This window comes from Berghia stephanieae, chromosome 3, assembly GCF_034508935.2.
Source record: "Berghia stephanieae isolate SIO BIC M18660-M18661 chromosome 3, UCSD_Bste_1.3, whole genome shotgun sequence".
Taxonomy (NCBI): Eukaryota; Metazoa; Mollusca; class Gastropoda; order Nudibranchia; family Aeolidiidae; genus Berghia; species Berghia stephanieae.
Genome location: NC_088362.1, coordinates 69,236,461 through 69,251,012, shown reverse-complemented (window position 1 = coordinate 69,251,012; position 14,552 = coordinate 69,236,461). Strand labels below are relative to the sequence as shown.

At 34.7% G+C, this 14,552-nt stretch overlaps 1 protein-coding gene across 2 annotated transcripts; it reads right to left on the bottom strand.

Moving 5' to 3' along the window:
- Positions 1 to 4,831: 4,831 nt before the first annotated feature.
- Positions 4,832 to 13,509, bottom strand: LOC144968310 (uncharacterized). 2 transcript variants are annotated; one of them, XM_078906545.1, is made up of 4 exons: positions 13,086 to 13,509; positions 9,183 to 11,594; positions 6,334 to 6,404; positions 4,832 to 5,205 (listed from the first exon to the last, which is right to left on the bottom strand). In XM_078906545.1, the coding sequence occupies exons 1-4, from the start codon at positions 13,098 to 13,100 to the stop codon at positions 5,202 to 5,204; spliced, it is 2,502 nt and encodes an 833-aa protein (XP_078762671.1). In that variant the 5' UTR covers positions 13,101 to 13,509; the 3' UTR covers positions 4,832 to 5,201. The 2 variants fall into 2 exon arrangements, with proteins under 2 accessions (XP_078762671.1, XP_078762672.1); XM_078906546.1 differs by having other exon boundaries at positions 6,334 to 6,409; positions 13,086 to 13,508.
- Positions 13,510 to 14,552: the final 1,043 nt, after the last annotated feature.

Genomic DNA, 14,552 nt, shown 5'->3' with positions numbered 1-14,552 from the left:
CAGAGTTATGATCTATTTGACAATAATGTTTTCCTTTCCATTTAACATTTATCCCGAGCTATCTCCCTTGTGCAAAGGTAACCTAAAAGAGAACCACAATTTTGTTGTTGTAGAAAGTGAGATTTCCCCTAGATGTGATACAACCACAACTTTTAACCATTTCGTTGTTGATGTTGATATACAAATAAATTGTCTTTGTGAGTTAGTTGAATAAATGAATTGTGTTGATTTTGTATGCGTGAAGCAGAGAAAGATTTACTCAAATCGTATGTGTTTTTGTTTTTCCTGGTTTACATATTGTTGAATGTAATTTTGTGAAATTCATTTTCCAATTAACCATTATTTTAATGCAATTAAATTACCTATTTAGTTATATTCTTTTGATTATTACACAGAAAAAAAACCCAACAAGAAACAAGCATGTTTTGATGCTTGGCTGTTCTTTTCTTTTAAAAAAGATTTTTGTTGCTCTTTTTGAGCGGGTTTTCAATTTTGATGTTTTTTATTTTTTTGGATGGAACAAGACCTGTCTCAATAAAAAAGAAATGTGTGGTTGAATGTTTACTTTGTCAACTTCAGGTCAAAATCTTTAATGACAACAAATCATTACTATTGTTATCTTCACATTCAAATACACATCAAGATCTGCGATGACTGCAAATCATTACTATTCTAATCTTAATATTTGAAGAGTATAATTTTACTAGAGGTACCAATTTATTTTTGGTTTCTTAAAAGATTAACACTCCTCTATTCTCATTTTTTTTTAAAATTGTGTATATACCATCGCTGTATTCAGGCTTGCATCTGCTCTGTAAGGTGACTGAATTTCTGAAATCTTAAACGTCCCAATATTTATCTTGTGGAATTACCAATCAGTTTTTTTTTTGTTTTTTTTTTTTTTTTGGGGGGGGGTAGAAAATGTCAAACTTGATATGTTAGTTTCGGATCGAAAAACATTCTCCCTTCCCCCCTCCACAGAGCGGTGCCTGAATAAAGAACAGATTACACGACCATAAAACTTAATCACTTTCAAATTTTGTCATTGTTAAAGTTATCTCCAAATTGGAAAATACAGTTGTAATTTTTTAACAGTCCGGTTTGTCAGATTTTTTAATGATTAACATGACATAATGATTGTGTCAACCATTTGTTAAACAAAATATTATATTTTCATGCTAGGATGTGGACAGGGAAATGGAAAAAAAATGTCTTTTATTGCCCACTTCAGTCGAAGATTTTGTTTTTCTATGCTGTAGGTTATTTTTTTTCTGTCTTCTCTTTTTATATTTTTTTGAATGAATAATTGATTAATTTTATTTATCTTTTTATTTCGGGGAAGGGGAGGGGGGCGGGGGGGGGGGTGTACAAATGCAAGTCAATATCAAGATCCTTCAATCATTTGAGGTTGGTGTTTGTCTAATTAGAACCAAAATCCGTTCATTTCGCCTGTGCACACTATTTGTTGTCATATTAATTAAATTACATTGTTATTTGGTGTGTTTAATCTTTTTTTGTTTTTTGTTTTGTTTGTTTATTTGGTTGGGTTTTTTTTCTCTTCTTTATTTGTTTTTTGTTTGTTTGTTTTTTTAAAAAGAAAAATCAGTTTTTGTTTTTAAGGTGTCCTAAATGTTCATTACTGTTGTCTTGAAATCGAAATCATTTTTTTTCCCCGAATACAACCGTCAACATTCCTGACCCCAGCTGCCTTTTTCCATGTTTGACCTCATCAATCCTACCTTTGTTTAAACATTGTTGTGGGGTTTGTTGTTTTTATTATCATTTGTGTATGGGGAAATGTATGAGTGCTTTTATCATGACCTTTATGATTATTATGCTGTTTGTCTGATTGGTTGAGGAATCGTTTTTGATTATTCTGGGGTTGAATGGTATGATAGAATTTGCAAATGCTTATATGAATATTCATGACATCTAAGAGTGGGTGATGGTTGGAGCTACTAGTATGATATGTTGGTCCTCTCTATCATTGTCTTTGCCATGACCTTGGCTGTAGTCGGTTGGATGAGGGAGGCAGCTGAATGTATTTTGATTTTATTCATGAGAGACGAAACTTCCTTTTCTCGTTAATCAAACTGAGTGTGAAAGAGCAATTACCTGAATGTCTTCCTCTTGATGGAGATCCGGTGTCAGTGGCTGTGTGTTGCATGGTAGCCTCCAACTAGGCACACTGGGACCTTCTTCTTCTTCTTCTTCTTCTTCTTCTTCTTCTTCTTCTTCTTCTTCTTCTTCTTCTTCTTCTTCTTCTTCTTCTTCTTCTTCTTCTTCTTCTTCTTTCTTTTCTTCTTCTTCTTCTTCTTCTTTTCTTCTTCTTCTTCTTCTTCTTCTTCTTCTTCTTCTTCTTCTTCTTCTTCTTCTTTTTCTTCTTCTTCTTCTTCTTCTTCGTTATTTAGAAAGTATGCCTCTGTGAACGTTACAGCTCTTAGGGACTACTTTTTAAAAATTTAAACTGAAATGACTAAATGAATTGCGAAATCTTGGTTTATGGAAATAAGAGAATGAATTTGATGGAAAAATACATAAAAGTATGCAGTGTGTATGCTGTTTTATCGGAGTCAATTTTTGGTGCTTCTCATTGTGATCATGAAATTCTGGCATGTGACTTACAGGTCATTTCTGTACAGAGAGTGCTCTTTGCTTAGTCGTACTGACATGTCACATACTGAGATTTACTTATTTATTATTATTGTGATTTATTTTGGTTGGATGGTCGTTATTGTCACATGACCAGTGTCATGTTACAATGGAGCAGTCACATGACATTTAAGGGTGTATAATTTTGACAATGTGGTTTAAATTCTATGAACAAACTTAAATGTTATTGCTGTAAACATCCTTACAATTGACAATTTGTTGGGGTTTTTAAAAAAACATATTTCTTTATATTTCTTTTTAATTTCGCTTTGTCGACTTAACATTTGCCATGCATTTACATTGTCAACAGTACTTTAACAATTTTGTTCTGTTTTTTTTTATGTGTATATATAAAATGATTTATTCTTTTTTTTTTTTGTAAAGCATATTTTAATAGCTTGGATTAACTCAGTAATCTCATACTTATTATATTACGGTTATATTATTATTTACATGTTATATTGTATACACTTTATCAAGTACGAATACCTTATCCTTATTTATTCCCCTTCCTCACGACATAGACTGTGCAATCAAGTTTCAACTAATTATATTTCCTTTCGTAAAGATATGCCACCAACTTTTCTAGTCGACAGGCTGTTGCCTTTTTTCATTGTGTTTTCTATTGTCACTCACTGTGTCAACGATATTTCACTATTGTTGTTGTTGTTGTTTTTGATGTTATTATTGTTGTTGTTGTTGTTATTATTATTATTATTATTATTATTATTATTATTATTATTATTATTATTATTATTATTATTATTATTATTATTGTTCTGGGTGGGATTCCGTACCTCCCATAGTGGGCAGGGAGGTACAAACTATGTCTTCTTTTCCCCCTATATCTGTTTTCTAACTCGCTTTCCGTCTTTGTCTTGGAAATAGATTGCTAGGTTTTTATCCTGGCCGTGGCCGGATACCCTGGCTGGGAGGGAAACAGTCAAATGTATAGTTAGTTTTGGGAGATGATAATTTTTTCCCCTTGTAAATCATCACTCTGTTAATCACTACATTATTTTTCCTTTGACATATGTATGATTTGTGATCCATTGAGTGTGTTCCTCTTTGCGGAGACCTGTGCTTGTGTCTGGATGAGACATTTATAAGTGATCTCAAACTAAGTACAATGATAGTGTGCTCTTGGAATCTTCATATGTTTCTTATTTGAACCAATTCCCCTTTGTCTTACCTCTTCCTGGGTGCTTTAATTGTAATTCTAGAACTTTTGACTTTCCCATTCTCTTCCTTTTTACTGGCGCTGATATGACCTTAATGTTTTGCAAGGGCCGTAAAACCCTTAAAAACAAAAGAAACAAACATTATTATTATTATTATTATTATTATTATTATTATTATTATTATTATTATTATTGTTATTATTATTGTTATTATTATTATTATTATTATTATTATTATTATTATTATTATTATTATTATTATTATTATTATTATTATTATTATTATTATTATTATTATTATTATATTATTATCACTTTGATGATTCTATCTGCATGTCTAGTTTTTCACACTCTTTCACTCTCCTGACAAATCTGTGTCCTCTAGAATTCACATCAAATTTTTTTATAAATGGCTGTGTATAGAATTTTTATTTAGTGGCTTTTCAAATGCTCTTGACACCTTGTTTTTATTTCTTATGGATTACGAAATTTAATTCCTATCTCTTTGGTGATTTTTTTCTCTTATAAAGTTTTTAAAATATTTTATTATTAAGTGTTTTTCTATTTCAATGGCGATTTTTTTCCCTTTCATTTATTATTTTTCTCTCTTTCTTTCTCTTTATTTTCTTTCACCGTTTCTTCTACAAGAGAAATCCTGTCATTATTTCTTCACTGAATATTAAATTTGATCATCGACTTTTTTTGTTTTCATGCTACTATGACTATTTGTGGAGGTTGTTGTTTCTGGTGTTGCTGCTGCCGCTGCTTTTGTTGTTGTGTTGTTCTACGTCAGCTTCACAACTTTGACCCTTATGTTGTAGTTATATATGTTATATATTATATATATATATATATATATATATATATATATATATATATATATATATATATATATATATATATATATATATATATATATATATATATATATATATATATATATATATATATAATATTTATGAATTGATGCTAACAGAAAAATGTAGGCCAACTCGGTATTAGTTATTTCACGTAAGAGGATCAGAGTTTTATTTATTTATTTATTTATTTTTATATTCGTGTATCATTTGATCCTCTATATAGTTATAAAAACAAGAAATCAGTTGAAAACAAGGTTTTAAAAATAATTTCATCCGTGTGTACAAGTAAACAGATTCGTGTCATGAAACAAAAAGTAAGGATGGGTACAGGAGAGCCCATAGTCACATCAGTTAAATTTTTTTTTGTCTGCATTACCATCCCCCATTTTTTCTAAAGCATCCATCAGCACTCCCTTATTACGCCATCTTGTGTGTTATTGTCGTTGCTTGGGCTAGGCAGGATGAGGGCACTTTTTGTCCTGAGCTGTGAAGATCGTGCTGGGGCATTCTACCTGTGCGGTATTGTTGGATAGGATAGGGATAGAGAAAGTCTTATATTGATATAGAGATTTTCTACATAATAGGTATTAGTAAGATTATGATATTTTGATGATGATTATTATAATGTGAGTGTTATGTTTTCAATGTTTGTTCAAATTAATTCAAATTAAAATACAATGTTTGAACACAAAAAGATTATGTGATATTTATTTTATTTATATATCATTTTAAATGTGCGAAAAATTGTCTGTGTCTCCTGTATTGTGTATGAAGGTAGATAACTCGCTTTGCAAGCAAACGAACCTGTATAAACTGTTCTGAAGTGCAGTTCTTCCTGAGATTTGGTAGCGAGGTCTGTAAGATCTGGCTATTATTTTTCGATAGACTAACGTCCTATCTAAAAGGATAGCTAGCAATTGTTACTGTCCGCTCAATGCGACAGTAAGGAGTTTAAAGTCTATGGAGTTCCTACCTCCCATAATGGGCAGGGAGTTACTTACTGTATCTTCTATCCCCCTATATCTGTTTTCCAATATGCTTTCTGCCTTTGTCTTGGAATGAGATCACTTGGTTTTGTCCTGGGCCTGACTGGGAGGAAAACAGTCAACTGCATAGTTATTGTTTTGGGAGATGATATTTTTTTCCTTGTCAATCATCTCTCTGTTATGTATTATTATATTTGTTATTTTGAATGTATAATGTAAGCATTTGAGTGTATTCCTCTTTGTTGGATTTTGTCTTGTATCCGGATGAGACTTAAAGGTGATCTCAAACTAAGTACATTGATGGTATGCTCTTGGAATCTGCATCTGATCCCTATTTCTTCCCAGTTCCCCTTTGTCTTACTTTCTCTTTGGTGCTTTAATTGTAATTCTAGAACATTTTACTATCCCATTTTCTTCCTTATTACTGGCGCTGATATAACCTAAATGTGTTGCAAGCGCCGTAATACCCTTAAAAACAAAACAAAAACAAAGTCTATGGACCGTTTGCCTTTTAGGGCTATGAATTTCCTTTTACCATCCAATTCATAGCTTACAAATTTGGCAAATGTTGTAAAGCACCACGAGCTAAACTTAATTTAGCCTACAGTCTTTGACAAGAACCTTATACTTATAAGTGATGAGCTTGATAGTTACCTATTGTTGCAGTTGGTGGTATTTTCTCGTTTCAGTTTCAGTTGTCTCTTCTCGCATCCGATTTGCTTCGTCTATACTTATGAATGGAAAATAGAAAACATGATAAACTTAAATAGAATTTAAACATTTAGATATGTAGTGCATTTATATAAATTCACTATGCTCAATACGCTCGCTCAACAGGCCATATGAAAAATATACATTTCAAACTGTACAAATCGCCTGTTTGGTGCCCTGTTTGTATTAACACTCATACATCATTAACATTTGTCCGTCGTCAGGTAATCATTCACACATGAGTCGACGGTGATAATGACTGGACTGTAAAGTGGCATAGTCCAAGGATTTGCGATAATTGCCAATCATGTGATCACTTAACTCAGTCAACATCCCTTAATTCTGTTACAGGGTTAAACACCTTACCACTGAGCCATGCCTATTGTTGCATCGCATTTATACCGGATGCTTCCAGCAACAACAACAATGTATCATCATCATCATCATCAGCAGCAGCAGCAGCAGCAGCATCTTTAACCAAAGCACTCATTACACAGTATTTTCATCTTCTATTGAGTCATCACCACAACCATTATATACCCGACTGTCATCCAGATTTTTCTCCATATTATCTCCCCCAGCCTCCCATGTCACAATTTTTTGTGTAGTCTCCAAGGCTACATAATAATATGTAGATTTAGAAAACCAAAGAATACAAACACTACACTTCTTTCTACATTTTGTTTTATTTGTTTTCAACTTTCTTTTTTTTTTTATTGTTTTGCTGACGAAGGGTTTGTACCCGAAACGCCCATTGTCTGCACTGTTCCTATCCGAAACTTTTCCATTGTCACCTTTTCGTTAGCATTTTTACGATCCCAGGCTCCAGGCAGTCCCTACCGCTCTCTATAGATTAAAACGCACGGTGAGGGAATGAAAACATCACGAAATCTCAAGAATCCGACAGGTTTTAGATTATCTAATACTCAATAGACACAAGCGTTCAATTTATATGAGAAAAATCCTGGTATATCCCATCTTAAAGCGTGGCTTTGTGGTCTTACTGAATGGCAAACAGTTCCTGATATGCAGGTCCATGGTTCAAGTCCCACTGAGGACGATGCGAAAAAAACATTCTTTACTCAAATTCTTTCCCTCTACCCAGGTGTAAAATAGGTACCTAGCAGCCTGTGACAGCATTGCCACTGTCGGAAAATAAAATAATGCTGAGAGGATTGCGATTACAACAAACCACAATGTTGAGTCTTGGATTTTGTCAAGCCTCAGTGAAGGCAATGGGTTGATTCCAAGCAATCTTCGTCTTCTTTGCAAAGCGCTGTTAGCATGTTTAGTGGATATTGCGCTGTATAAAACCACATTTTAGAAAAAATCCTTTTCGTAGAAAAGTTTTGATCAGTGCTGAACAACAAAAAAACTCGTCTTTCAAACTTTTGTCCAGAAAACTCGTACGTCAAATATCGATCGATTTGTTAATTTGGAATTCTATGTCTATGTATGAGTTACATTGGTACTTGACTAAAATACACCTTTGAACTTGATTAAAATAATGACCCTCACTATGAATGAGTTACATTGGTACTTGACTAAAATACACCTTTGAACTTGATTAAGATAATGACCCTCACTCTGCTAAAAAAACAAACTCTAAGACTTCCGGAAAGCGATCGAGATTTGAAGGATGATTTTTCGGTCAAAACTGTTTAAATGTGTGGGTTTTCTTTTCTTTTCAGAATGCTGCAGTTTCATGACATCATATCATATTGTTTAATTTATGGACAATGTGGATAGACCATCAATATCGCCAGGATTTTTATATATTATCATATAGAGGCTGAGGAAACACAACTTAAAAAAAGATAAGTTGATAATTGAAGACCATAAATAAGCCGTCCAGTCATGAAGCTACACCCTTTCAGTTTCAGCCTCACGCTGTAAATTAATGTGTAGAAAAACTCCGTTTATCCTATGCTATATTATATTTTGAATGGTGCTACTGTAAGAAGAATAGTTCACTGTCATGTTGTTTGTCATTACACCAAAAAAAACATGGCATAATGCCCGGGGGGGGGGGGGGGGGGGGGCACAGTTTTTCTATATAATATTTGGTTCTTTTCTGTAATTCAACCTTTCCTTATTATTGTGGTTGCAACATTTTATTTCGAGATTAATTAGAGCAAAATTAGCGTCTTATCGTAAGGATAGCAAGCAATCGTGACTTTTCATTTAACGCTGCACCAGAGGAGGTAAACAATATTATTCGAGTGGTCTTAATAAATGTCAACACGACAACTGATCACATTGGAGTGTATGTACCGTATTAACATTCTTTCCTTCATATTTGTATCGCATATTCTTATCAATAAAAACAGAGACTTTGATAATGAGGCATTCTCTCACCGTCATTGATATGTAGTATATTATGATCATTTTTAAACTGTCCGCATGGAGCGTGACATAATAATATTGGTAAAACACTCGCTTCCAAACTTGGACGAATTTAGTTCGGTCTCGTGTTGGAGAAGTTTGCATTTTTTTTTCTTTCACCGTCAATCTTTTTTTAACCCACTGTTAATGGGCAATTGTGTCTATTTCTATCCGTGAAAATAAAAGCAACGTGAAGAAGAGCTGAGCGTCCTACCATACCATGCCGTTAAAACCTGGGACGTTTACCCACCAACAGGGTAATTCTAACGGACGTTAATAGATGGGACTTACCTTGTTTGTTTTTGTTTTTCTTTCTTTGTTTTTTTTTTCTTATATATATTTTTTAACCATTGTCTAATATTTCTTGACATCAAAGTGTCTTGAAAATGTGTTAAATTATGACTCACCTCACACGCTTTCAAGGATGGTTGTTTTGTGCTCCTCTCCAACTGTTTCACTCTAAATGATGGACAATGACCCTGAACATTACCTTCCCTGTCATTGGATACGAGCTGCTGATGACCATGCAAAATATTATTTCTAGATCCGAGTCTGGGAGGCATAGAAACTTTACCCTCATGAGAATCTCTTCGAAACGTTGTCGTTTGTTGATTTCTTGCTCCTGACCAGCATATCTTTGTAGGCTCGGTAGAGAATATAAAATTCGATCTGTTGGTGGTCGAATCAGATGTTTTTGATCTTTTTGACTTCACTATAGACCGTTCGGGAGGTAAAACATTCCTAATGTTGTAGTTTTTGTTTTTATGTACATATGGGTCATTCAAATGAAGATATTCTATTGAGTGACGAAAGTTTACACGGCAGGAATCCTCTTTCTTCAAAGTCAGAGTGTCGATGGATTGTTTAGAGTTTTGGTAAGTTTGCACCAAGAAACTTTGTTTACTTTCGTCTTTATGGTTGTTTGAAACAGATCGTGTGCACCTTGTTGACATTTCACTGATGACAAAGCGTCGATAACATGACGGTGCGGGGAAAGAACTAGTAACAGGACAAATAAAGCCGTGTCTTGATTGCAATATCCCTTTAGTGCCAACAATGTTAACCCTGGTATTCAATGAAGGCTTACGCAAAGATTTTGTTTTCCCACTTGTCAAGATCTTTTTGTTGTGCTCTGGCTTACAATCCAACTGACCACAAGATGGTGCATCTTTTTCTTTTCTCTCTCGAAAGACATCTTTCATAGAAATGTTTGTTCTCTTTGGAAATACTAAACGAGGATCATTATTTAGCAGGCATGGGGGTGTTTGGGAATCGTGCTCATTTTTCTGTTTGACAACATGCACACATTTACGCTCGGTGGAATTCATTGAACTTTTTGCCGTAGACCAACTTTTCAAGCATTTAACCTGAATACTCATTCTTACATTTTTCACCAAACTGTTCCCAAATCTAGAGAAAGTTTGCGTCCGGGGTCCAGTATGTGGGGAATTATTGAATACGCTAGTATGGGGATTCGGAATATTTGAGAAGATATTTCGAAATCTTGAATTGGTTATGTTACGCGAATGAACAATTTTGTGATTTTTGATAGATTGCGAATCTCTAGCCAATAATTGAATGTTTGACTTGGAACATCCATTGACTCGTTTTTGAATTGATGCCTCCCTCTTTATCGTTGATTTCTCAGCAAACTGCTTGTCAAGAACAAAATGGTAAGCCATAACTTTAGAGCAAGCTGATGGGTCGGTGAGACCGCTTTTCTGTGTTTTATAGACGCAATGATTTGAGCATGGTTGAGACTGTTTGCATATTAAACTATTTCTTGGCTTTGTCATTGGTCTGGATGGTCGGTCGTAGTCAAAATGGATATCTTCTTCCTTCGGTAGAGCTTCCAAATTAGATTGTCCTTTGTATGGAATGCTATTCTCTTCAGTCAGCACTGGCGCCTTTGGTCTTTCACCTTGGTTAATGTTATTTAACAAGCTGCAATCTTCAATATTTACAGTCACATTAGCGGCGCTTAAACCAATTCGACCAGATGCATTTTCCTCTAATAAACAATCATCGAAATTGCCACGTGTTTCGTTTCTCTCTCCCCCTACCGCAGAGTCCCATAAAGATTCAGCCAAATTTGTATTACTATTCACGCCTATTTTACTACCACTTTCATAGGAGTCAAATTCCTCCTGACTGAAGCTAAAGTCGAACGATCCCCTTGGACTTAAAAACACGCTGGACGATATTTCTGAAGCGGTGTGATCTCCAGTCGAAGAATCAATACTGGGCGTGATCCCAACGATTTTGTTCGTTCCCATACAAATATGAAGGTGCTGGGGAACTCTACGATTCAACCATTTAAAATCATTGACCTTATTGTTTGATTGTTTATCACTTTCATCACGTGTCTCATGCTTCTCCAGCTCATGATGCAAACTTTCCTTTCGCTCTTCCAGTTGCTCTTTCTCCTCGTCATTTGCTTTGGCATGTTCATTATCTTCTCTACGTCCTCCGCAACCTCCTTCTTCGATCATTGCTCCCACTCCTCTTTCTCCTCCTCCCCTTCCCCCTCCCCCTCCATCACCCCCACCTCCCTTATCGTTTTCCATACCTCTACCACCATCGTCATTATCACCGCCCCAATCGGCATTCTTGGTGTTCTTCCCGTCACCTCTAGAGCTGTTGTTGCAGCCTACTGTTAGATTGTCGGGCAATTTAACGTGGTGCAGATTCGCGTTATCAATGCTGCGGTATGCACTCCTCTGTAAATTTTCTGCGAACGATGATCCTGGGTCTTGAGGGGTCACCGCCATGCATCGCATCACATTGACGGCGTCGATTTTCCACACCAGTTTCTGGATCTTTATTTATTTTTTAAAAAAAAAGATTTAAAAAAAGAATTTACACAGTAATTAACCAGTATAGTTTTGACCAATCTAAACACGGGATTTGTTACACGCCAGTATGCCAGCTCGGACAAATATAGATAGTGTGCGCTTGGCTAAGAAGCTCACAACATTGCCACCCGGAAGTATAATGGACCAACACACATGTAACCTTAAACGTTTTTTGTCTGGTTGATACAGTCTATTGAGAATTACTCAGAAACGCGGATGGCAAAGCACAATAACAAAGATCCGAGTGACATCAACTTCATACTATCTATAGATAGTATGCAGATGACGTCACTCAGGCTTTTTGTTATTGTTTTTGCCATCCGCGTTTGTGAGTTGTTCTCACTAAACTGTATTAATCAGACTATAAAAGTTCATGGTTACACAGAGTTTGTGTGTTGGTCCGTTATACTTCCGGATGGCAATGTTGTGAACTCCTTGGCCAAGCGCATTCTATCTATAGCTGGTTGTTTAAAAAATAGAATGAAGGAAACGGACATCACGCTGCTCTTTGTTATTGTTTTGTGTGATTAGATATCACTAGATTCGCTCATTCAGACTCATTAAAGCTAATATATAGTTTTATCTGATGGTTGGCTTGATCAGGCGTGTGGAACTAGTGAGTATTTTACATAAACGCATACCATCGATGACAACACTGTGGAGTTTGTTTAATTAACCAGTTGATATTTTAACCAATCAAAACATGTACTTTGTGACACACCTTCACACGTGCTCTTGACAAACATAGCCGGTTGTTTATAAACAATAACGTGAATGAAATCGAACTCTCTGATTTTATCGAACATATTATAAACCTTTAAGAAGTTTTCTGTGTTGGTTCTAATGATCAAGCGCTAGAACAGTGGGCATTTTACATAGACACAAACCATCAATAGTAAAACATCACTCAAAGACACCCGATCCAAGAGTTTTGCATACACCACCCGTCAACGCGGAAGCGCAAGAAATACAGCCCTCTGCAGCTCATAAGGTCCCTGAGATAATGAAGCGCCTCTTTCCATTTAACTCAACGTGAAAATCTGAAGCATCGGTTGGCGCCAGAGAACGGCGGAAAGCATTGATGGCGGACATTAAACAAATAAATATGTTTGGGTGGGGGGAATTGTTGGGTTATATGTTGTGTATTTATATGTTCATGTACTATGTTTATGCATTAAGTTCTTTAGTAGTTTATGTTTCTTTGTTTCTCAGATGATGTCCATCTTTTCTTTTACATCGTGTATGTGGAGATGTTAATTACGGTACTCAATAAACTTATAAAAAATATTCTTTAAGTATGATAATGATGATGATGATAATAATTTTTATAATAATAATAACAAAAACAACAACGACAATAATAATAATAATAATAATAATAATAATAATAATAATAATAATAATAATAATAATAATAATAATAATAATAATAATGATGATGATGGAAACCCTAACCTTTTTCTTGGGCATCTCGAAGAGACTGTGTCTGCGAATCCAGGTCGTAATGCATCCCTTGGCGGCCCCAGTGCCCTTTCCCGATGGTTTTCATTCTAAAATCAAATTGCTGTCACTTCTGCTGCAACTAATTATTGTACTCGATAATATCAAACAGATATTCTTGATGTTACCCCGTTTCTGCAAATTTAAATTATAATGGTTGTGATCTTGTCTTGACGATTTACCCATCCCTGAATGCGAACATAATTCTTCTAGTGTGTGTGTGCTTGTAAGCCAGGCTTGATGATTGTTATAATATTGTTTGATTTTTAATTTTTCTTTCTAAAGGAGAAGATGGACTATTATAAACATTGGCCTCGATGGTTAAACACAAACAAAAATCTGTGTTACAGCCATGCGAGCCGTATTGTTTTGTGTTCTTGTTTTTACCTTTGCGTTCAATACCAGTGTCAAAATGTGCTTTTTAAAAGTTTGTTTTGTATATTTAATTTGAATCGTTATCAACAAAATATATTTTTCTCATTCACTTTTTTCGTTGCTTGCAATAAATAACAATAATCGAATTAGAGATGTAAACCACAGGCTTGTTTATTTTAATCATTCCACTCCCCATACAGCGTAATGTAAATGTTGCTGCTCGAAGCTCGAAGAAAAGGTAACAATGTGAAATTGAATGTAACCTTCAATTTAATTACAAAACATATCAAATGAACGTTTCGGGTTTCCCCTTTATTAACAAAACAGGATGAATGAGATAATGTGGTAGTGGCGTTGTTTCATATGTCACATGTATCGTAAAGGTTCGGTATTGCTGTTGGATTGGGCCCCCTTGTGTTGTGGGTTTTGAGCACATTTATTTAAGGAGCCATTTGCTCCAAGAGTTTCAAGACACCTTTTACATGTTTTAGTAAAGATTTTACGGTGCTTGCGACACATGGACAGTTCAGCGCCAGTAAAAAGGAAGAAATTGGGATAGTCAAAACTTTATTGATTTACAATGAAAAGCCTACAAGAAAAAGTATGAAATAGGGATGTGATTAGTTTGAAATCACATTAACCCTATCCTTACCAACTATAGGAATATCGTCACATTCATTACGATACAACCAACATTTTTCTTATTCAAATTTCTCTTGTATATCATAAAGTTTAAAGAAAATGAGCAGTGTGTTGTAGAGCATGTTTTGCTAAAGAAGTTATGTATCGCAAAAACTTACTGCTATTGTGTTTGAGTGGTAAAAAATCTATTTTTGTATTAGTTTGGTGTGAAGTGTTGGGAAAATCCGAAAAAGGCTCTATATACAGCATATGATCCCACTAAGATGAATACACTCAAATGTTTACAAATCATGATATTCAAAACAAAAATGTAACAGCACATAACAAGAGATCATTTATAAGGGAAAAAAGTATCATCTCCCAAATCTATAACAATATATTTGACTGTTTCCCTCCCAGCTAAAG